We start from the raw sequence: 24990 nt of genomic DNA, 5'->3' as shown, positions 1-24990 counted from the left end.
TAAGTAGATCTTTCTTGAGAGGAGCAGGCTCTGTCAGTAACCTGACTTTGTGTGCCTTATTTTAAAATCAGGCAGGGCAGCTATATAACCCTCACCTCCAATCTCATCTCATTTATTGGAACACCTGACTGTAAATAGCTTTTGTAGAAGGCATTATCCCAGAGGTTCACATACTTTTTCCAACAAATACATGTAATATTGGATTGTTTTTCTTAATTAAAAAATGGACAAGTATAATGTTTTTTTTGTATTATTTCTTTTGCTCTCTTTATCTAGTTTTAGGACTTGCAAGAAGATCTGATCACTTGTTAGGTCATTTATGCAGAAATATAAAATTCTACAAAGTTCACAAACTTTCTAGCACCAATGTAATCAGTTCTTTCAGACTTTGCTAACCATAAGCATAGAAGGATATAGAGCAAAGATGCATAGATTGGAGTTCCATTACAGTATCAGTCATGATCTAAGTGGCAAAACTGGGCTTTTTTGTCCTAGTTCTTCAGGTGTTCTATTTTTTTAAAATTCTGTTTTTTAATGCCCATCATAATGTGCCATGTAGGCAATCATGGTCTATCCATGACCATGATTGTTCTTAGCAACTTTTTCCTATAGAAGTGGTTTACTATTGCCTTCTGGGCAGTGTCTTTACCAGATGGGTGACCCCAGCCATCATCAATACTCCTCTCAGTGTCAGTCTGGCATCAGTGGTCGCTTAACCAGGACTTGTGATATGTACCAGCGGCTTGTACAGCAATCTACCACCTGATCCCATGGCTTTGCATGACCCTGATTTGGTGGAGTGGGTGGTGCTTAGCAGGTGCTTCAAGGATGAGCCATGGGCTTGTGGAAGGAAGGAGCACCTTGTTCCTCCTCTGGTAGAGACATATCACCTGTCACCTAATGCTAAGTCAGTTAAATTTAATCGGATTTTGTTGCTAGCTAATCTATTAAATCAGTGACTTGCTATCTGCTGAGGAGAATTTTGGCCACAAGTCGAGTATTTTAACAAAATTGAATTGAATAATCTTTATTGTCATTATACATAGGTACAATGAAACTCTGTTTGGCTTCCTCTCAGGCAATTAAATAAAGCGGTAGATAAAAACAAGACAGTAATAGAAAAACGGTATTAAATAGATAAGTAGCGGAAAATAAGTTGCAGCAGCACCAGATTATCACAGTGATGCACAAAGTGCCGTTAGTGCAAGTATTTGAGTCCTTGTGTGCTCACAGTTTCAGTCATTGTTCTGTGGGAGTGGTGTGATGGAGGCCACAGCTCTGGGATAGAAGCTGTTCCTCAGTCTATTTGTTCTGGCTTTTAGTGTCCTGAACTTTTTTCTGGACGGCAGCAGGTCAAACAGGGAGTGGCCGGGGTGTGTGGTGTCTCTGGTTATGCTGATTGCTTTCCTCCTGAGTCTGCTGGAATAGATGGTGTCCAGTCCTGGAAGCTCCATCCTGGCAATCCGCTGGGCCGCCTTCACCACGCGATGCAGGTCTTGTCGCTCAGCGGCTGTGCAGCTGGCATACCACACTGTGGCGCTGTCGGTCAGGACGGTTTCAATTGTGCTTCTGTAGAAGTTAAGCAACAGCTTTTGTGGGAGTTTGGCCTGTTTCAGCTTCTCCAGTATTTTCTCTACTAGAAAGGTCAGAAATTGTCGTTTTGGCTCCCTTGTGCAATTACATCGGTCGATGATGAGGAAGCTAGCCATGCATTTTGGTCACTAAGTGAAAAGTGTACTTGATGTTTTGGTCCAGTCATGGAATATCTTTCTTCACCACTCAGCCTTCCCCCATCTTATCTATACCTTTTTACAGACCTTCAACTCTTTAAGCAAAGCAATCAAATATTGACATTTTTCTACCAAGCCATTTTTTAAAAATATTAGAATAAAAGAACTTATTTTAATAAGTTTAAGAGTTCATACCTAATTGAACCAACTATCATAGGCATCCAATTAAGTTGCAGTTTTAGGTCAACTTGTTTACATTTACTCATGTGGAACACCTCTTTGGCATCTACCTGCCCCTTACTCACTTATCTATCTATCCAATCTAATTTCCCAGCTTTGAAATGTCTGCAAAGTTGTATTTTAATTCCTTACTTTCAATTGTATATTGTATAAATGGATGTGTGGAAATTGTTAATGTATTCCTATTATGTGAACTTGACTTTGCCTTTTTGTCTTAACTTAAAATTAGAAACAGTAAGATACTGCTGGTCAGCTTTGAGCCATTAACCTTTTATCAGAAGTCTTTAATCTGAAATAGTAACTTATTGGTACAGGTTCCCCCCCCCACCCACCCCACACTATCCGAAGGTAGAGCATTCCTATGAAACGGATCATAAGCTGGAAGGTCATAAAGTGAATAAGCAATTACCTTTTTATTAATATGGGAAAAATTTTTGAGAATTCCCAGACCCAAAAAATAACCTACAAAATCATGCCAAATAACACACAAAACCTAAAATAACAGTAACATACAGTAAAAGCTGAAATGATATGATAAATACACAGCCTATATAAAGTAGAAATATTTTTCTGTAGCACTGTCTAGTGCAGCGAAAATCTCGTGGAAGCGCTCTTGGCAAAAACACGGCACAAGCGCTCTCAGTAGAAACACTCTCTCCTGTAACCTTTAAGCTATGAAGCTGCCATATCACACCAAATAACACACAAAAATACATGGCCTATATAAAGTAGAAATAATGTATGTGCAGTATGGTTTCACTTACCGGAATCGGGAAGACTTCAATAAATCGCAGTTTCGTCACAGTTAAACACTTATACGGATAACCACCTGACGCAATTGGCAATCGCCTTTGATCTGGGCCGACATTTACGTGCTGGGCGGCACCTAACTAATTAGCTTGTTTATTTCGGCTTTTTTCTTAAAGTTGTGCTGGGTGCATTCCAACTACCGCTACACCCCTGCATTCTTCACGGCAACGTATCGGTCGGCGGCCCGGAGCTTGGGGACCACTGCTTAAACTGTGAAGCTGCCCTCGCCTCAGAAACCAATCAAACCACCCATGACTACCTTGAAATTCCACTTTCATCACCATCGTCCAGTGCTTTCTGTTTCAGCTTATTAAAAAGACCGACTGATTTCTCCTTAAGTATAAGAAAACTTAACGGAACACCACACTTTGTACACCCATCAATCAATCAACCAAGCAATATATTTTCCATTTTATCCACTATTGGATGCCGACTAAGAGAGACCACTTTGCTACAAGCAGAACCAACAATAACATAAGCAGCTTTCAAAATTCTTTCTCTGCGTATAAATAGTGCGAATGGTGGATGCAGGCAAGTTCAACGCGCGGACAATGACCTTTCTTCATTCACCACGATCGAAACACTTAATTATGTCTCGATTTACGCTAAGTGTTACACCCTTTCGAGCTCTTTTAGACTTTTCCGATACCTTAGAACTCATCTTGCTAACGGATGCACAAAATAAATCGAGATAAAGCACGTGTTTAAGCAATGCCGACTAGAATGCAGTTCCGGGGGAGGAGCTTGGCTGTTTGGGCACGCGCTGCCTTTTTTCATAACAGTGAAAACGCCTTCTGTTAGCGAAAACAGGTAACTAATGTAGGTCTTTCGTAACAGCAAGGTGTCGTAAAGCGAACGTTCGGAAAACGGGCCACCTGTAGATGACTTTTCATACAGACAGTGTAATTCAAAGTGCTTTACAATGGGATAAAGTGTAAACATGAAAACAGAAGAGAAAGATGTTAGATAAAAGCAGGGTTAAATACAGGTTAGCAGCTCAATCTATTTAGGAAATGGTTTCTTTCATGAATATTGCCTAAGATGATCACTTCCAGGGTTTTGTATTTCAGGTTTCAAAAATCTGTTAAGTATTGTGGTACAGTGAAATGTATTGTACACCTTGTTCACTTGTAGTTCCTGTTTGCTGTGGCTGCAGAAAATTTTGAAGTTTCGTCGTTTTGGTGAATATTGTCATTAAACAGAAACTATTTCCACAGCCTTCCACATATGTTGGTTAATGTAGCTCATCAGCTTTTAAACTTTTCCTTTTAGTTGCCAGTGATGTGTCCTTAACTGGTGGTAATGTTGTTCAGAGAATTCGTCTTCTTGATGAAGCTGAGAACTCTGGTGTTAGCAGTGGAATGCTGGAGGATGATTTAATTCAATATTACCAATTCCTGGCTGAAAAAGGAGATGTCCAAGCACAGGTACTTTGTTGACATGTTCTGTGAAAGTCTGGCTTAGTAAAATTCAGAGTGATATGCAGGTTTTGTTTATTACTGTTCACCCAGATTAAATATATTCAGATATAAGCAGCTTTGTTAGAAGCTTTGCATAATGCATTGTATTATTTTCCTGTTTAAAACTTGAAAGAAAGTCAAACCATCTAACATTCAGATCAAAGGTGCTGAAAGTTTGAAATAAAAATGCTATCTCTTTAAGGTTGGACTTGGTCAATTACATCTGCATGGAGGACGAGGTGTAGAACAAAATTATCAGGTAACTATTTGAAAATAATTGAGCAGTTTAATGATCAAAATTGTGCCAAATAGTGGCGACTATTATGTTTGGTACCTTTTTCAAAAGAGTACATTCTTAAGATTTGTGTACTGCTTAGACAATTACTTTGCTTTGTCACTTATAACATCTTTTTAAGTGATGTCTGAATTATAAATAGTGTGCTGTGGTCTCCTGATACAGAGTCTTAAACTGCTTTAATGTCTGTAGAAAGTGTTCTGGCCACCTCTGCATGATGTCCTACAGTACTTGACATTGAGTAAATATTCCAAGTGCTTGTTTCTTTTCGTTTTGCTTTATATAGAAGGAATTTTCTTACTTGTTCTGCGCATTATGTTGATTTACTTTGCTTTTGTAGAGAGCATTTGATTACTTCAATCAGGCAGCAGCCACTGGAAACGCTCATGCAATGGCTTTTCTTGGAAAAGTAAGTACAAAGTGAAATGATTCATACACACAAAACTGGGTATAATAGTAAATTTGAAGATGAACTTCTAATTTTTTTTCAGATGTATTCAGAGGGTAGTAGTGCTGTACCCCAGAACAATGACACTGCGTATCATTACTTCAAGAAATCGGCAGACATGGTAAGTAGATTCAGTAGCTTTCAAGTGATTTTGGATTTGGTGCTCTGATTGCTTTCAAAGCTGAATGTTTAACAAAGGCATAAATAAGTTATTCCTGTAAGATGAACAATGCAAATGTTCTCAAGGTATCAGCAGCTAACTTTTCCAGCCTTTGTGCTGAGGATCAGTGGTACCCAAATTCCAATTGTCATTCCTTTAGTTTAACTAGACATGACCAACACAGAAGTTTCTGATTGTGTAAATGAAGGTTAAAAATGTTATTTCAATTTTCTTATTGCCACCAAATAAACATTACACCCTTCATACTAAATGGCATAATTTGCTTTAATTCTTATAAGTTGTATAAGTCTCGGAGAAAATCAACAGCAAGCTATTCATTTGCTGGACATGTTGACTACTGCTAGCATTATTTTCTGATTTCAGCATTTGAAGCTAATGGATTTATAAATTTGCAAGTGGTTTATACTCAAGTATGTAATCAATAACGTGCAGTTTTGGTGTCCTGGTATAGTTCCCCCTCGCTACTGTGTTCTGTAGTATATGATCACTTCCGGCAACCTGTTGTAACTCAGTCCAAGAAACAAAACCAAGAATTTTGATGGACTGTATCTTGTACTAGCAAGGCAACAAAACCTTGAACTGGGGAGGGTGAATGGAAATTCCTTTTATCAATCAATAGCTTGGTTTGTGTGTGTCGTTTGAAACCATTCAAGAAGTTTCGGGTTGTGAATGTTAATTTAACCACGACATTTATTTATAGAGACACAGTGCCCTTCAGGCTCTTTGAGCCACACTACCCAGCAACCCTTGATTTAACCCTAACCTAATCACAGGACTATTTAAATAACAATGAACCTAACCTAATCACAGGACTATTTAAATAACCAATGAACCTACCAGCCAGTATATCTTTGAACTGTAAGAGGGAACCAGAGGAAACCTACATGGTCATGGGGAGAACGTACAAACTCCTTACAGCACTAGGATTTGAACCCGGGCTGCTGTTACTGTAAAGTATTGTACTAACCACTACGCTACTGTGCCAGTGTAGGAGCAGAGTGAGGCCATTTGGCCAATCAAGTGTGATCTGCTATCTCATCATGGCTGATTTATTATATCTCTCAACCCTATATTGGGTGTGATCTTGGCTGTAATCTATGAACTACATTCCATTTCTTTTAAGCATTGACCACGTCCCCATGTGAGGTGAACACTCCAAGTCCTGGCCAATAATAATCTTCCCACAACCCAAGCTGAAACTAGAGGAATTTGGCATTTTTTTGCATACTGCCTTGTGTCATCTCAAGACCAAACACTGTAACCAGTCCTTCAAGTTCAGTCGCAATGTAAGCAGTATAAATCCTCATAAGTGCTTTTCATTTTCACCAAGTTGGTCAATAGCTGCTCGCTGAAGAGGTTTTGGATATTTGAATATGGCCTCACAGGGAAATGTGTGTCATACAATTGTCTAGTGAGTCCTGGTTATGTGACCATTGATGCCAGGCAGACAATCTCTAGGAGCATTGATAATGGCTGGAGTCACCTGTCTTGTAAAGACACTGCCCAGAAGAAGGCAATGGCAAACTTGTACGAGCAGCTGGTGCATATCACAACTATCCCATGGCTTCATGTAACCCTGATCAGGGGCTAAGCAGGTGCTACACCTTGCCCGTGGGTGACCTGCAAGCTAGCAGATGAAAGGAGCACCTTACACCTCCTTTGGTAGACTTATTTCCATCCTGCCCTCCAAGGTACACACTACCCTCTGTAAAGAAGTTACCTCAGTTCTCTTAAATCTTGCCTCTCTTGTATCTGTGCCATCTAGTTTGAGATGCCCCAACCCTGGGGAAAAGACTCTGATCACCAATTTTTCATTATATTTGGGAAGCTGTAATGTGATATTTTGGGCTTCTCTAATTATTTCTTTGATCACTCTTGCAGACTTTATAACAAACTGTTCAATTTCCAGGGTAATCCAGTTGGGCAGAGTGGCCTGGGAATGGCTTACTTGTATGGAAAGGGTGTCCCAGTGGTATGTATGAGTGTTTTTAATGGTCAGATTGTATCTGATTGGAATAAATAATTGTCTGGGTCAAAATGATACTGGTTTTTCATATGCAGGAAAGTTTTGAAGTGGAATTTATTATAGCTTTAAATCTGTTTTTGTCAACACTGATGGTTGCTTTTGCTATTTGTACTCTCCCACCTCCATCTCTACTGTTTCTTCCACTTTAGAACTAGAGGTATAATGAGGAACAATTTGTATTCTTTAATGAATTGCAGACCTACCAAAGCCAATTTTACAAAGGTGACATTGCATTTGACTATCTGATTAACACATTTGCAGTTTCAATACAACCTTCCTTCCTTGAGCTGTGACTAACTTTCTGAATTAGAATGATTTGATCTGTTGTAAAAATCCTGCCTAAATTGTGCAAATTAAGCAGGAACCTCCTCATTGTGAAGATGTAACAGCAGAGATCCTATAACATAGCTCTTCAAGATAAAGTGAGCAGGCAGGATTGTGGAAATTTAAGAATCTTTGTGTTGTGGTTTGTATCAAAAGTTGCCACCACAATGTCCAATTGAGAACTTAAGGTTTGCTTATTTCCTGTCCATGTCCCTGATTGAACATTTCATAGAACTCTGTGACCTAGAAATGAGCCATTGGTGCCCATCTTGCAGACTTCAGATTTGCATGAGGTCCAAGTTTTCTGCTGCAATTGGGATGAGTGTTGCATTTTCGTCATCAGAATATACTGCTTTATAGCCTAGTCCAAAGCCAGGTTTCAGAGGAAAGGGGGAATGCAATAAAGATAATAGCTATGTACAGTGCTGTAGGTCAGGATGGCCAAAGAGGTATTAGAGCCCTATCATGTGCTATTGTCACAAGTTGAGCTTCGTCCCTTACAGCACTTCCCTTCCCTTCCATGTTACCGTCTTTACCTGCTCCAGACTTTTCACTTGTGGCATTACACCTAATTCTGACTTAAATTTGTGACCCTTAAAATACTTCATGCTGCCAGATTTTGACTTATCTCCTGAAATGTTGATTCATAGTTTTGCAATTTCTGGTGAATACTTGCTGTACTGGCCAATGTTGATTTCCAACATCCATACAATGCACTTATTCAAAGCAAATCATATCTTTAATCCAGGACAAGCAGATTTCACTTCTAGAATCAGTTATACCGGATGGAAACGGGCTCCTTCCCTCAACTTGTCCATACTGACCAAGATGTCTATTCAAGCTAATCGATTTGACTCCATTTGACTAACCCTTTTCCATCTGTGCGCATGATTTAAATGCCTTTTAATTATTATGATTGGACCCACCACTACAACTTCCTCTGGCAATCCATCTCATGTGCTGATCATGCTCTTGGGAAAATTTTGTTTTCTACTTGAGTCCCTTTAAATCTTTACCATATCCTGAAATGGGTGTCCTCTTGGTTTAGACTGGGGCGGAAAAGACTTTATTCATTCCTCTCATGATTTTATGTATTCGTAAGGCTACCCTTCAAGATTGAACATTTTAGGGAAATAATACCAGCATTTTCAGTCTCTCCTTATAACTTCAGTCCTCCAGTCCCAGTAACAGTGCTTGAAATATTCATATTTGAATTCATATCTTTCTGTGATTACCTCTACTTTGCACCCCATGCCTCCCCTACTTTGCCTTCCAAGTATTCTGTAATCTTGTTTCTCTAACAGGCTATCATTCCCCCCCTCCATTATTCAATGGTTATTGATTCACATCTAGTGTATGCTGTTGTAGTATATAGACATAGAACTGTACAGCACAAAAACAGACCTTTCAGCCCATAACGTTGTGCCAGTCCATTAACTTACTAATCAAATGGGCAACCTATCTAATCCCCTCTGCCTTTGCAATGACCATATCCTTCCATTTTCCTCACATTCATGGAGCTACTTCAAACATTCCAGGCACCCACCACTTAATAAACAATAACAAAAAACTTATCCCCCATAAAACTTTGACATGCCCCCCCCCCCCCCACCTCCACCGTAAATGCATGCCATGTGGTATTAGACGTTTTAACTCTGGGAAAGGTGCTGTGTGTCTACTCAATCTGTGCCTCACATCTTCTAGACCTCCATCAGATCTTGCCTGTGCTGCTCCAGAGAAAACAACCAAAGTTTGTCCAACCATTCATTGGCACATGCCCTCCAATCCAGGCACAAACCCTTCTGCACCTCCAAAGCCTCTGCTTCCTTTCTATAATGAGGCAACCAGAGCTGTATGCAGTACTCCAGATAGCTTTAATTGTACCCATCTGCAATATCCAGTACCTTGCCAAAAATAAACACTGTACAAAATCAAATTGGTATCAGGATTGTTAAAGCTGAAAACTATTTTGTGTGGTAGCAGGACAAAGTTGCTACCTGATTTTACAGTACCTTTAAAATTATGTTTTGATTTGAACTGAATCCCAAGTTGCTTTGTTTTTCCCTTCTTAATAGAATCATGAATTAGCACTGAAATACTTTCAGAAAGCTGCTGAGCAGGGTTGGGTGGATGGACAACTTCAGCTGGGCTCCATGTATTACAGTAAGGAATCTTTTCATATTTACTATTTATAGACCTATCTTAAAAATATGCAGATCTAGTTGATAATCAGCTGCTTGTCAAGTACTTTTAAATATGACAAACATCAATCAATAGATTAAAATATTATTTCAAAACTTGATGTCAATCTTTTCATTACAAGTTTGTTTTTTTGATTTTGATTAAATCAAATTTCTGGTTCAGAGCATGTTTTAGATTAATATTTGCAATTATGAGTTTGAGCAGTTGCCTTGCTCAGTGTTTCTTTTGAATGTCTGGAATTGCATTGTTCAATACTGAGAAAGTGTATTTTGATTACAAAATCAGTATTAACATTCTTGGGGCAGTTTCTGACAAAACAGCTTGTTCTACCTCCTAGTAAACTGTTCTACTCAACAAACTTAGTGTGCTGTATAAAATTTATCAACTGGTAGAGCAGTGGGGATGATAAGTTAGGGAAGTTTGGTTTCAACTCAAAGCTGTTGAACAAAACTACAAGTTGATTGAATGATATTCTTCTACCATTAATGCATATTTGTCTCCAAATTTATTTAAGGCTTACTCTTGGTGGGTTTTCTGTCACCTCAAATAAAATGTTTGTTTTATAGATGGCGTAGGTGTGAAGAGAGATTACAAACAAGCCTTGAAGTATTTTAACCTTGCATCACAAGCTGGACACATACTGGCTTTCTATAACTTGGCTCAGATGCATGCAATAGGCAGTGGTGTGATTCGATCTTGTCATACAGCTGTTGAGGTAAGAATGCTTACCATGATGCTCTTTGTAAGTGGGGGTAGTTAATATTTCCAGTTAACATTTCAAGTCACTGAAAAGTTCCTCCTGAAATATTAACTGTTGCCAGATGCTGCTTGACCTGCTCAGTATTTCTAGTCTTTTGTTTTCTAGTTTCCAGCATCTAGTTTTTTAGTTTTTGGTTTTCTAAGCGTTGATCCTTAATGCCTTCGCAGGTAAGTGTATACTGTTGAAGGGATGCTTATAAATGTGTTCCACCGCATGATTAGGTCTCTGGTACTGAGTCAAATAATGCTGGCTATTGTCAGTGGGTGGCTGGATTGAGATGCGTCTCAACCAAAGGAGGTATAAGGCACTGCTTCCCTCTAGCCTGCAGGTCACCCCTTAGGAAGTTGTAGCATCTGTTTAGCCCTCCAATCCAAATCATGTGAAACCGTGGGAGCAGATGGTGGATGGTCATAATGAGCAGCTGGTGCATATCGCAAGTCCTGGTTATGTGACCACTGATGCCAGGCAGTCAATCTCTGAAGAGTATTGATAATGGCTGGGGTCACCCATCTTGTAATTACTGCCCAAAGGAAGGCAATGGCAAACTCTTCTGTAGAGAAATTTACCTAGAACAATCATGTTCATGGAAAGAACGTGATTGCTCACTTCATCAGGCACATAATGAATGACCGATGGCCAGTAGTCCAGCAGTGAATCCTGGTCATGGATCAAACTGACTAGTCAGTCCAAAATGAGCTGGAAGAACGATCCTGGCACTTCTGAAAATTTTTGTAAATACAAAATAATCTGCAGATGCTGGGGTCAAAGCAACACTCACAACACGCTGGAGGAACTCAGCAGGTCGGGCAGCATCCGTGGAAAAGATCGGTCAACGTTTCGGGCTGGAACCCTTCGTCAGGACTATAGAAGGAAGGGGCAGAGGCCCTATAAAGAAGGTGGGGGGAGGGTGGGAAGGAGAAGGCTGGTAGGTTCCAGGTGGAAAACCAGTAAGGGGAAAGATAAAGGGGTGGGGAAGGGGAAGCAGGGCGGTGATAGGCAGGAAAGGTGAAGAAGGAATAGGGGAAAACACAATGGGTAGTAGAAGGAGGCGGAACCATGAGGGAGGAGATAGGCAGCTGGGGGAGGGGGCAGAGTGAAATAGGGATAGAGGAAGGGAGGGGGAGGGAATTACCGGAAGTTGGAGAATTCTATGTTCATACCAAAGGGCTGGAGACTACCTAGACAGTATATGAGGTGTTGCTCCTCCAACCTGAGTTTAGCCTCTTCATGGCAGTAGAGGAGGCCATGTACGGACATATCCGAATGGGAAGCAGAGTTGTGTTTTCCCCTATTCCTCCTTCACCTTTCCTGCCTATCACCTCCCTGCCTCCCCACTCCCACCCCTTTATCTTTCCCCTTACTGGTTTTTTCCCACCCTCCCCCCACCTTCTTTATAGGGCCTCTGCCCCTTCCCTCTACTGTCCTGACGAAGGGTTCCGGCCCGAAACGTTGACCGATCCTTTCCACAGATGCTGCCCGACCTGCTGAGTTCCTCCAGCATGTTGTGAAAATTTTTGTGATGTTTCTAAACCAGTTGTTCTTACACTCCTAATCTCAAATCATTTTAAAAACAATTCTGCACATATAATTTCATAGAATTTAACTTTGGCTCCTAACAAAGCCTGTTGAGTGTTTTGGGATGAAACCTCAGCAGTATACCTAATTAGGCCTCACTGCATTTCCTGAATTCAGTGGGTGTAGTTAATTGGTCTTCAATCCAGCCAATGTAAGTGGCATTGGGCTGCATCTAGCACAGGTTGTCCTTTATTGCAGTTCAGTAGTTTTAGTCAGGTTTGGTATCACTGGCATATGTCATCATGAAATATGTTGTTTTGCCATAGCAGTATATTGTAATGTATAATATATAAAACTATAAATTGCAATCAGAAATGTATATGAAAATTAGTGCAAGAAGAGGGGAAAAAAGAAGGGGGCTGTGTACATGGGTTCATTGTCATTCAGAAATCTGATGGTAGGGGAAAAAGATATTACTGAAATGTTGAGTGTGTTTTATGGGCCTCTACTTCAGTTGGTACAGTATTTGCATTGCAAACATCCATTCTCTGCACAAGTGAAATCAAGGTTCAGAAATGACTATTTTGAGATTGCAGTTTTTTTTCTCTCTCCATATTACAACTCTTTTGTCTGTGGATTTTTACTCATTTGAGTACTTGGGATAACAATCTACTTGTACTATATACTTTGCATTTTCTGATTTGAATTGCTTCATCTTCTGCAGCTGTTCAAAAATGTCTGTGAGCGAGGTCGCTGGTCAGAGCGGCTGATGTCTGCATATAGTAGCTATAAGGAGGGCGACACTGATTCTGCTTTGGTCCAATACCTGTTGTTAGCTGAACAAGGCTATGAGGTGGCCCAGAGCAACGCTGCCTTCATACTGGATCAAAGTAAGAAAAACCAGGCTTGTGGCATTTCAGCTGTCTTATTCATCTTTCAAAATATTATTGCTGGCCATATTTGTATAAATTCTGCTTTCTGTGAAAATGCGCTGTATAACAAGTGTGACCTTTGTGGTTAAACAATTACTTGCTATTACATCAATATTCTAGTTTGTTAAGTTAGTGGTAAAGCATAGAAAGAGGCTCTTTAGCCTACTGTATCCATACTGACTGTCATGTCTTTATTGTCAGTTGGTTCTGAAGAAAGGTCTCGACCCAAACTATCTGTTCACTTCCATACATGCTGCCTGACCTGAGTTCCTTCAGCATTTTGTGTGTTGCTTTGGATTTCTAGCATCTGCAGACCCTCGTATTTGTGCCTTTACTGATCCTACTTGTCTGAATTAATTTCATATGTCAATCTATCGATCACTCAAGACTGTGTTGAAATGGTTCTTAAATATTTCTCCTGCTTGAGTCTTTTAGGGATCATTCCACATGCTAACTAATCTGGAAAAATGTACTTCCAGAATCTCCTTTAACCTCCCCAATCCCTTTAAATCTTTGCTCTCTAATGTAGACACCTCTGCTATAGAAATAGATGCTGGCTACTATCTTTACTTATCCATTTTGTTCACTGTTCCCTGTAAGCTGCATGGCTGCACAGTAACTGAAATGGTCCTGCATAGCCACGCAGCTAGAAATGGACACAGCTAGAAAGTTAACGAAATGTGAAAGATTCTCATGTTCTGTATTGTGTTATACTATACCCTTCAATTAACAAAGTATGTGATTTTTCAATTTTCATTCTAAATATTTGCAAAAATAAAAAGCATTTAGTGCTGTGCAGTTTTCAGGCTGTGTATATAATAATGAAAGAAGTCCTGCTCAGAGCAATGGTTGGCCCAGGCAGCTGTAAAAATAAATAAAAGGGATTGTTGATTTTATACCTCGACCATGTCACCTCTTTGCTCCAAGATAAACAACCCTATCGCATCTGATTTCTCCTCTTAAAGACCTCCAGTACAGGCAACATCTTTTTCTGAATTCTTTTCCTTGATCACTGAAAACCATAACAAATGAATGTAACTCATTTGTGCAACATTGTAAAATGTGATGGTTTCAGAGGATGTAGAAAAGGTTCATTGGAATATTGCCTGGATTCAAGTATTAACTACTGGAGAGGTTGGATAAATTTAGGATTGTGTTCTGTAGATGTTGGAGGTTGAGGGATATCTTGAAGTAGATAAAATTGAGAGAGACTGAACTGATGGAAAGTCGGTGGAACTGTAAAATGATCGAAGGCATACTAGAAGACAAAGCAAGAGGGGTAAAGTTTTTAAAGGAGATTTGCATGGCAATTTTTGGGGATAAAGGTATCTTAAATGCCAGAGGAAATGGTAGAAGTAGAAACATTTAAAAGGTGTTTGAACAGATAAATGAACAGGCAGAGAATGGAGAGATATAGACCACTTTCTATTAGATGTGCAGTTTAATTTATTTAGAGATACAGTACAGAAGAGACCTTTCTGGCCCAATGAGTTGTGCTGCTCAGCACTCCACCTATTTAACCCTAGCTTAATCACGGGATAATTTACAATGGCGCGTTAACTTAAACCGATACGTCTTTGCACCGTGGGAGGAAACCCACAGTCATGGGAATGACACTAAACCTTCTGGAGGACGCTGGAACTGAGACCCTGAGCTGTAATAGCATTGCGCTAACTGCTATGCTGCCACAGTGCCCCAGTCTTTAGATTTTTTAATTAATTGGGCATTGTGGTCCGCACATACAGTACTCTGCCAAAGTCTTAAGCACCCTAGATTTTTTTGTGGTTTTAGATGGTGTGACATTGTCTGGGATTACCTGGAGAGGCAGAAACAGAGAGACAGCCAAAGTCTGCCAAACAACTGTGACAGGTTCTCCAAGATGCTCGGAGCAACTTACAAGCCAATTCTTAAAACTGCCTGTCAGTGTACCTGAGAGAATTGATGCGTTTTAAAGCGAAGAGTGGTCAAACCAAGTATTGATTTGATTTAGCTTTTTCACTGTTGGCTTTTTTGCTCTTTACAGTAAATGTTTTGATATTTAGAAACTTTTCATTTACAAACATGAGAAAATCTGCAGAATAAAGCACACAAAATGCTGGAGGAACTCAGCAGGTCAGGCAGCATCTAGGGAAAAGAGTAAACAGTCAATATTTTGAGCCAATGCTCTCAGGACCTTCATTTCATAATTTTTGAAAGCATCTTCACTTTTCAGTTTTTGCATGTGCACATAGGCTGAAGGACTTTTTCCTCTGTACTGTATCTTCTAATTGGATTTAATTAAAGGGGCTTGTTGCTGTACCATGAAATGCCTGGTGGTGGCACTGCTAACTCCAAGTTGATAGAAACAGCAAAATATTCTCATGGTTTATACTTGTTCAAATCTTATTTTTTTTAAAAGTCAAGTTTGGAATTCTGAAATATTGCACAGCAGACTCTTTATTTATAACTGAAGATACAGAATTATGACTGACTACCATTCTATCAAATAATTTTTATTCAGGTTGAGTTAATGTGAACTTGAGAATGTGGATAAACCAGTGGGTATGCTGAGTTTTTAAGGAGTCATCTAATCGAGTTCAGTAATGTACTCTTTATTCAAGACTTCAAAGTTCAATAATAGAATAAATACTTATTCTCTTTTGCAGAAGAAGCTAACATTTTTGGTGAAAATGAGACCTATCCTCGAGCACTGTTACACTGGAACAGAGCAGCAGCACAAGGTGAGATGAACATAAAGAGCCTTGTACAGTGAGTTCTGGTCAGTCTTACTGCAGTTTGATTTTTGAAACCCTAGTGAGTGGAAGGACTTTATTCTCTATTTGAGCCATTCCTTTTTTGAGGCACAAAGCCTTCTGAAACCTGAGTTTTTGTGCACTTCAAAATGCAAATGCAATGTCCAGTACACTTTAAATTATAAAGTAGCACTCTAGGAAAGTCCAGATTATACTGTAAAATTCAAATTGTGATTGCACATTGAAACAGATTTTTTATACAAAGCACCTTCCAGACTAAATACTGTACAAGTCATTAATTCCACTTAAACTGTCCTAGGAAGCAGTTTGATTTTGGCTGTTTTAATTTGATTTAGATGCCTGGGGTATGCTGTTTCAGATGAAAACTTTTCTTGTCATATTAAATGTTCAATTTCAAAGTATGCTTGTGAACTTTCTAAATGACACTCAACTGTAACCAAGAAAATTTTAACCAACGCTTTTAAGAATTGTAATCTTTATAAACAAGCTGATACGCTAATTCTAATTTGGATACTATATTACTTCCTTAAAATTAAAAGCAGCAAATCTTGGCCTGATCTAAAGTGCAGTCAGAATAAGGGTGAGATCCACATTTCATTCGGATAGTTGAATAGAAAATTGCTACAGAAAGCTCTGCATTTCTAATTGGAGAATAATTCAGTTTACCAGAATCTGCTCAAATAACATCCATTGCACTTAAGCTGGCAAGCATCAAAGAAGAGTTGTTGGGGAAGGGGCATACATCTTTGTATGATTATGATGAACATCAAGTTCTGTAAGTACTTAAATATTGACTTTTGTTTTAGGTTATACAGTTGCAAGAATCAAGCTTGGAGATTATCATTTCTATGGCTACGGTACAGACATTGACTACGAAACTGCTGTAATTCATTATAGACTTGCCTCTGAGCAACAACACAGTGCACAGGCCATGTTTAACTTGGGCTACATGCATGAAAAGGGTTTGGGCATTAAACAGGTATGCATTTAAAATTATCATTTGTATTTACCGACATGGTTTCAGTTGAAGGATGGTGTCACTTTTCAGATTTGTTTGACATGGATTTATGAACATTTGGAGAGGTATATTATGATTAGAGATAGTCAGCATGGCTTTGTCAAGGGCAGGTCGTGCCTTACGAGCCTGATTGAATTTTTTGAGTATGTAACTAAACACATTGATGAAGGAAGAGCAGTGGATATAGTGCATATGGATTTCAGCAAGGCATTTGATAAGGTACCCCTTGCAAAGCTTATTGAGAAAATAAGGAGGCATGGGATCTAAGGGGACATTACTTTGTGGATCCAGAACTGTCTTGCCCACAGAAGGCAAAGAGTGGTTGTAGACGGGTCATATCCTGCATGAAGGTCGGTGACCAGTTGGTGTGCCTCAGGGATCTGTTCTGGGACCCTTACTCTTCGTGATTTTTATAAATGACCTGGATGAGGAAGTGGAGGGACGGGTTAGTGAGGTTGGTGATGACACAAAGGTTGAGGGTGTTCTAGATAGTGTAGAGGGCTGTCAGAGGTTGCAGCGGGACATTAGAACCATAGAAAACCTACAGCTCAATACAGGCCCTTTGGCCCTCAAAGTTGTGCTGAACATGTCCCTACCTTAGAAATTACTAGGCTTACCCATAGCCCTACTAAGCTCCGTGTACCTATCCAAAAGTCTCTGAAAAGACCCTATCGTATCCACCTCCACCACCGTTGCTGGCAGCCCATTCCATGTACTCACCACTCACTGCATAAATAAAAAAAAACTTACCCCAGACATCTCCGTACCCAGCACCTTAAACCTGTGTCCTCTTGTGGCAACCATTTCAGCCCTGGGAAAAAGCCTCTGACTATCCACACGATCAATGCCTCTCACCATCTTATACACCTCTATCATGTATGGCAGAATATAATATTTATAGTAAGACTGTCGGCAGTGTGGAGGATCAGAGGGATCTTGGGGTCCGAGTCCATAGAACGCTCAAAGTAGCTGTGCAGGTTGACTCTGTGGTTAAGAAGGCATACGGTGTATTGGCCTTTATCAATCGTGGAATTGAACTTAGGAGCTGAGAGGTAATGTTGCAGCTATATAGGATCCTGGTCAGACCCCACTTGGAGTACTGTGCTCAGTTCTGGTCGCCTTACTACAGGAAGGATGTGAAAACCATAAAGGGTGCAGAGGAGGTTTACAAGGATGTTACCTGGATTGTGGAGCGTACCTTATGAAAACAGGTTGAGTGAACTCTGCCTTTTCTCCTTGGGGCAACGCAGGATGAGAGGTGACCTGATAGGGGTGTATAAGATGATGAGAGGCATTGATCGTGTGGATAGTCAGAGGAGGCTTTCTTCCAGGGCTGAAATGGCTGCCACAAGAGGGCACAGGTTTAAGGTGCTTGGGAGTAGGTACAGAGGAGATGTCAGGGGTAAGTGTTTTTTTTTTTACTCAGAGTGGTGAGTGCGTGGAATGTGCAGCCGGCAACGGTGGTGGAGGCAGATACCATAGGATCTTTTAAGAGACTCCTGGATAGGTACCTGGAGCTTAGAAAAATAGAGGGCTATGGGTAACCCTAGTAATTTCTAAGGTGGGGACATGTTCGGTGCAACTTTGTGGGCCGAAGGGCCTGTATTGTGCTGTAGGTTTTCTATGTTTTCTATGGATTCCCAGCACGGTTTCCAGTGGCTTTGAATTGCATCTATATGGAATGCTGTTTTTTATAATCTGGCAGTGTTTCATTCCCTGTTACAAATCCGATGAGCAGTCATCTTGCATTTTTACTTCATTCCTTGAGTACAATCTCAAATATATTGCCCATATTTAGAGGGGTGTCCTTTTAGAATGGAGATATTTCTTTAGCTGGAGAGTGGTGAATCTGTGGAATTCATTGCCACAGGTGGCTGTGTAGGCCAAGTCATTGGGAATATTTAAGGCAGAGGTTGATACACCTGCAGCATACTACCACCTACAGTGGGCCTCCTACAATTCGCCTACTGACACAACCGATCGACAGATGACGCAATAGCCACAGCTCTACACACCATCCTTATACATCTGGAGAAGGATGCTTGTATGAGAATGCTGTTCTTGGACTACAGTTCAGCATTCAACACCATAATCCCCTCCAGGCTTGACAAGAAGTTCAGAGACCTCAGCCTTGTGCAGCTGGATCCTGGACTTCCTGTCAGATCACCAGCAGGTGGTAAGAGTGGGCTCCCTCACCTCTGCCCCTCTGACCCTCAACACAGGAGCCCCTCTGACCCTCAACACAGGAGCCCCTCAGGGCTGTGTCCTAAGCCCCCTCCTTTGCTCTCTGCATACCCATGACTGTGTCTCCACCCACAGCTCCAACCTGCTAACTAAATTTGCTGACGATACTACATTAATTGGCCTTGTCTCAAATAATAATGAGGCAGCCTACAGAGAAGTCGTCATCACCCTGACACTGGTGTCAAGAAAACAACCTCTCACTCAATGTCACAAAAACAGGAGCTGGTTGTAGACTACAAGAGGAATGGAGAAAGGCTAACATTGACATCAATTGATCTGGGGTTGAAAGGGTAAATAGCTTCAAGTTCCTCAGCATACACATCACCAAGGATCTCGTGTGGTCTGTACATACAGGCTGTGTGGTGAATAAAGGACAACAGCGCCTCTTTCACCTCAGATGGTTGAAGAAGCTTAGCAGGACTTTCTACAGGGGCACAACTGAGAGCATCCTGACTGGCTGTATCACTGCCTGGTATGGGAACTTATTTCCCTCAATCTCGGACTCTGCAGTGTGTTGTGGACAGCCCAGCGCATCTGTAAATGTGAACCTTTAACTATTCAGTGCATATAGAGAGGTGAGTAAAAGGGGTCCGAAGGATCATTGGAGACCAGAGTCACCACAACCACAAACTCTTCCAGCTGCTACTATCCAGGAAACGGTACTGCAGCATTAAAGCCAGAACCAACAGGCTTTGGGACAGCTTCTTCCACCAGGCCATCAGATTCATTAATTCAAGTTGATACAATTAATTTCTTTGTTCTATTGACTGTGCTGTTGTGCATACTATTTATTACAAATTACTAATTGCACACTTAGACAGTCATAACATAAAGATTTTTACTCCATGTATATGAAGGACATAAGAAATGGTCAATTCAATTGATTATTAATGGCATGAAGGGATACAGGGAGAAGGCAGGAAAATGGATCAGCCATGATGAAATGGCCAAATGGACTAATTCTGCTTCTCCATCTTATGTTTTTTTTCCAATCCATTAGTTAAGTTGGGAAGGAAAATTTAATCATGTAGTAGTCTCCAGCAGTTTAATGTGGTTTTCATGGCTAGTCCTTTAAATGGAACATTTATTATGTATTACATGTGGAGTGCCACTTTAATCTCAAAGGTTGCGTTTGGAAGTGGTGTAGGAAATCAATTTGGTAGTTTGCTATCTTGGAGGCTAAGGGAATGTTTACTTTAGTGAGTGAGTTGGCTACTAGTCTTGTCATCTCGGTAAATGCAGTGTCAAACCATGGTTATTTAAATTCCGTATATTTTTGGAATCCTGTTTGGGTACTTCTCTGTACAGTAACATTTCCAGGACCTGGTCATGTTTCTGTATGCAGCACTGTCAGTTGTATTGAGGAATCATTCTAGAGAATATTGCATATTTGGTTCATATCCTGTAATGGTAAAATAAGGAAATTAATCCTATATTCTATCAAGAGTTGATAATTTTAAGACCTTAAACTTTTTTTTGAAGGATATTTATCTTGCAAAGCGGTTTTATGACATGGCTGCAGAGACCAGTCCTGATGCTCAAGTTCCTGTCTTCCTAGCCCTTTGTAAACTGGGAATGATCTACTCAATGGATTACCTGAGTGAAACCAAAGTAAGTAAACAAATGTTAAAGTGTATTTACTACAATTATTAATGTAAAGGATCCTTGTTATCTAATGATTACACCTAAAATTACCTTTTCCTTAAGCATAAGTGTAATATCCAATGGGCGAAATGTTCTATCAGAAACTTTGCATGATGCCATTATGGAAAATTGTGCTTGTACACCCTACCATGACCGGAAGTTAAACCAAGCTGAGATTCATCAATATAGGAGAATCGTTTCTCAGAAATGAGCTTTGTACATGAGACCAGTACAACTTGAGTAGATTGTCTTTTACTAAAATCTTAATCCCTTTCAGAAAAGAACTTGGTAATAATGTCCAAAGCTTTTCATGATCCTTGGTATTTGTTGACTAGTTTTCAGAATTCCAAGCAATGGTAAACGGAAGTTTTGAAAGGACATACGAATCCTAGGCAATGTAACTGAGCAATGTGGCTTTCGAACTGCCTTAGAAGGGTTTTTGTCATCTCACTTGTCCATGTCAGGAAGGAATGTCATTTTCCTCTATTCCCTCAATCCTGTGCAATACTTTGCCTCGTGGATGTCGCCACCAGTACTACAGAGCAAGAATCTTCTCCAAGGTGGAGCTTAAACAATCGCTCATGTGGCTGCTTAACTTGTGCAGTTCACTATTAATGTCTCAGCTTGGGGATATCCCATATAGGCAGGTGGGTCAATAAGATCTTTTTATAAAATCCGCTTAATATACTTGGCTCTGCTTTTCTAACTGGACATGTTCAAGTTGGACATGCACCGGAAGTATGGTGACATTTATAGGATGCCTCAGAAATCCTCAGACTATGTTGATCGTTGATGTGGAATAACACCTATGAGACCTATTAAATGGCCTAGGCCTGGGGTTCATGGACTCCATAATGGTATTGAGCCATGGCATAAAGGTTGGGAACCCCTGACCTAGATAGAGTGGATGTGGAGAGGATGTTCTCTATAGTGGGGGAACACGGGACCAGAGCCTCAGAATAGAAGGGTGTACATTTAGAACAGATGAAGAATTTCTTTAGCCAGAGGATTGAATCTGTGGAATTCATGGCCACAAATGGCTGTGTGGGGCCAAGTCATTGGGTATACTTAAAGCAGAGCTTGATTAGTCTATACATCGAACATTGTGGGGAGAAGACAAGAGAATGGGGTTGAGCAGGATAATAAATCAGTCATGATGGAATGGTGGAGTAGACTCGAGGCTGAATGACCTAATTATGCTCATGTCTTGCTGTTGCATTTCATTGTGTTATTTGCTGTACAGGTGACAAAGCTAATCTGTTAAAGGCTTGAAAGAAAAATGGTCAAAGTTCCTGTTGGGATTTGAAAACTTTCTGACCTACCCATTATCAGTCTTGGTTTAATTCTAAAGCCACACAGTAGTTTTCCATTGTATGATTTTTTTTTTTTTTTTTGCAGTTCCGAGAAATATGGATGCAGATTGACTTGGATGCATTACTGGGCCCTGAGTGGGATCTTTACCTCATGACTATACTAGCTCTGCTTTTGGGAACTGTGATTGCATATAGACAAAGGCAGCAACAACCTCGCTTGCGGGCACCAGAACCTCAACGTGGGCAACAGTAGCAAGGATGCAGTCTTGTTCAACCATACCACCAACAGCAGTGCAAGAAAAAAGTTAATCTTTAACTTTTATGAAATGCACATTTTCTTATTAAAATAGCCTGTTTTGGGGCTTACCAGGTTTTTAGTTGTTTAGGTCAGTGCCTGAAGAATAGTTTTACAAATGCCACAAAGCTAGTCCTTCACCATTGAAACATTGTTAATTTTACTATTTTGTATTAAATCTCCCAACTTTGAGTTGAACCCAAATTGTTTTCCATGAGGATATAGAAAATTCTTCAAGAGTTGTTCTTAGAAGTGCCATTACACAAGTATATCATCACCAAATGAACATGGATCTTTTCCTGCACTTTAGTCCTTTGAATTTGCCAATGTTTGCCTCACTGTCAAAGGATTGCTTTCAACAGCTGGTCTGCTTATGGAGCTTTACTCTTTTGTCGAATGGTGACTTTGCTCCACTTCAGACATCTTGAAATCAGCTATAACTAATGCACAATTTAAGGATTAAATTTACTGCAAACCTGAAAACAAATTTGAATTTGGTTATTAGTATGTTGCAGATTTAATGTTTTCCACAGTTTTGAGTGATTGCATTGTTTTAGTTAGGGGTTCTCCTGGTACTCATTACTGTTTTCTCTGGATTTGACCATTTTGCAAGGCAGGATTTAAAAATACTAAAACTGAACTATTTCATAGTAATGTGGTGATAAGGATATTTTTTTGAAAATGTGCAGAGCCAAAACTGTGAGACTAATTTGGTTCTTGACAAGGCAAATGTTAATGGAAGTAAGTACTCCATTTAATGATGGACAAGTGACAACATGTTTGATATCTTAGATGTCTTAATTGAACTTGATAATAATTGGAGTTTAATGATGGATTTGAATAACAGCAAATGTAGAGCGCAGAATAGAATTGTGTGTTTACCTTTGGGGAACCACTAGAGTGGGGGAGGGAGGGGAGAGAGCCTAATTCTAGGAAGCCCACTTAAACACTGCTTGAAAAAATCAGTAGTGATTTCTGGAGCAAATAGTCCATAAAGATTGCACTTTGTTTTGGGGCATAACTGAACGCTCAAAGCATATGTATTCCCTTTAAAATTGGGATGGGTAGCTGTTGTAAATGTATGATATTGTAAATGCAATGAGGATTTGCTGTGTAAAATTGTTTAAAAATGTTAATAAGTTGTACAAACTTTTTAATATGCAGTCTAATTAGTCATTAAAGTGTATTTAAGCTTGTTTTAATAAAAATAAATGTAAGTAGCCTGAGACTCTTCATTTCTACATTAAGTGCTCCGTACATTTAACACTGAACAATGGGAGCCTAATTGAACTGGACAAGGTGCCAGTATCCTCTTCAAGTTGTTAATCTGACCTGTTAAGAGGATGAACTGGACAAGTCAAATTCTCTCCTTCCTGTCATCCAACTCATCATTATTTGTGATGCAGTCTACTATAGTGCTATCATCAAGAAAACTTATAAATGGAGTTAGGAGTGTAAGCAATGGAAGATTCTAGAATACTAGAAGGAAGGTGATGAGTAGAACCAAATAAGAAAGGATGATGGTCAAATGAAACCAATGGGCTAGGGGATGGTGGCCCAATGATTTAAGTGTGTGGGTGATGGGCAGATGGAGAGGCAAAAAAACTGGTAACTTGGTGCTGGGTGGCAGAGTTTGGAAAGGAGAGGGTTGAGAGAACCTGCATGGAAATTAACATCTGATGTGATGCAGCTATGTCTACAAGAGCCTCTGCAATTTCTTTCCTAGCCTCCCGTAAGGTCTGGGGATGCACTTTATCAGGTCCTAGGGAATTGCTCACCTTAATTGACCTCAGGGCCGCAAATACCTCCTGCTTCTTAATATGTATATGATTCAAGACCTCACTACCTAACACCTCCGTTCCTTTGTCATCCATAATATCCTTTGTAAACACAGTGGAAATGGGCATTAAAAGTCATAACCATCCCCTGTAGCTCCACACACAAGCAGCCCTGATAGTTTTTAAGAAGACCCAGTCTCCCTAGTCATCATTTTACTCTTAATGTAACTGAAAACCTCTTGGGATTATCGTTAACCATGCCTAACAAATCTGTCTTGTATTCCAACACTCACAACACACGGGAGGAACTCAGCAGGTCGGGCAGCATCCGTGGAAAAGATTGGTCGATGTTTCGGGCCGGAACCCTTTGTCAGGACGAAGGGTTCCGGCCTGAAACGTCGACTGATCTTTTCCACAGATGCTGCCTGACCTGCTGAGTTCCTCCAGCGTGTTGTGAGTGTTGCTTTGACCCCAGCAACTGCAGTTTATTTTGTGCTTACTGTCTTGTATTCCCTTTTTGCCCTTCTGGTTTCCAATTAAAGCCTCATCTTAAGGCTTTTTAATATTTGTTGAGAATTCATTCATACTCAGCTGCTTGAAAATGTACACCAGCTTCTTTTTACTTACCAGAGCGTCAGTGTCTCTCAGCAGCCAGGGTTCCCTGAACTCAGTATGTCCACCCTTCAACCTAACAGGAATATGTGGGCCTTTTGAAAGTTTTTACTTGCCTACTGTTCCTTTGCCTTTAAATAGAATCAGCCAGTCATCTCAGCTGGATTCTGCCTAATGCCCTGCACCAGTGGAGAACTTGAACCTGTAGACCAGTTCGACCTTATTCCATAACTATTCAAAAACTAAAGTTCAGAGTACATATATGTCACCATATGGATCCCTGCGATTTTTTTGGGGGGCAGGCAATCAGTAAGTAGAAAGAAGCACAATAGAATCAATGAAACACCACACATGACAGATGGGCAAACAACCAATGTGCAAAAGACAACATTGTGTAAATACAAATAAAA

General features: G+C 40.1%; 1 protein-coding gene across 1 annotated transcript in view; it reads left to right on the top strand.

Moving 5' to 3' along the window:
- The window catches only part of LOC140206153 (protein sel-1 homolog 1-like), a 55791-nt gene extending 32367 nt beyond the window's left edge, over nt 1–23424 (top strand). The window contains exons 10-21 of the mRNA XM_072274395.1: nt 4053–4207; nt 4443–4499; nt 4876–4944; nt 5027–5104; nt 7074–7136; nt 9590–9677; nt 10283–10431; nt 12716–12881; nt 15569–15643; nt 16483–16655; nt 20421–20549; nt 21981–23424. Coding sequence (XP_072130496.1) covers nt 4053–4207; nt 4443–4499; nt 4876–4944; nt 5027–5104; nt 7074–7136; nt 9590–9677; nt 10283–10431; nt 12716–12881; nt 15569–15643; nt 16483–16655; nt 20421–20549; nt 21981–22148 — 1370 coding nt within the window. The 3' untranslated portion in view covers nt 22149–23424. The remainder of the gene's footprint in view (nt 1–4052; nt 4208–4442; nt 4500–4875; nt 4945–5026; nt 5105–7073; nt 7137–9589; nt 9678–10282; nt 10432–12715; nt 12882–15568; nt 15644–16482; nt 16656–20420; nt 20550–21980) is intronic.
- The last annotated feature ends 1566 nt before the right edge of the window (nt 23425–24990 follow it).

Source organism: Mobula birostris, chromosome 1 (assembly GCF_030028105.1).
Source record: "Mobula birostris isolate sMobBir1 chromosome 1, sMobBir1.hap1, whole genome shotgun sequence".
NCBI lineage: Eukaryota > Metazoa > Chordata > Chondrichthyes > Myliobatiformes > Myliobatidae > Mobula > Mobula birostris.
The sequence above is the reverse complement of the archived record's forward strand: the minus strand, read 5'-3'. Positions and strand labels throughout refer to the sequence as shown.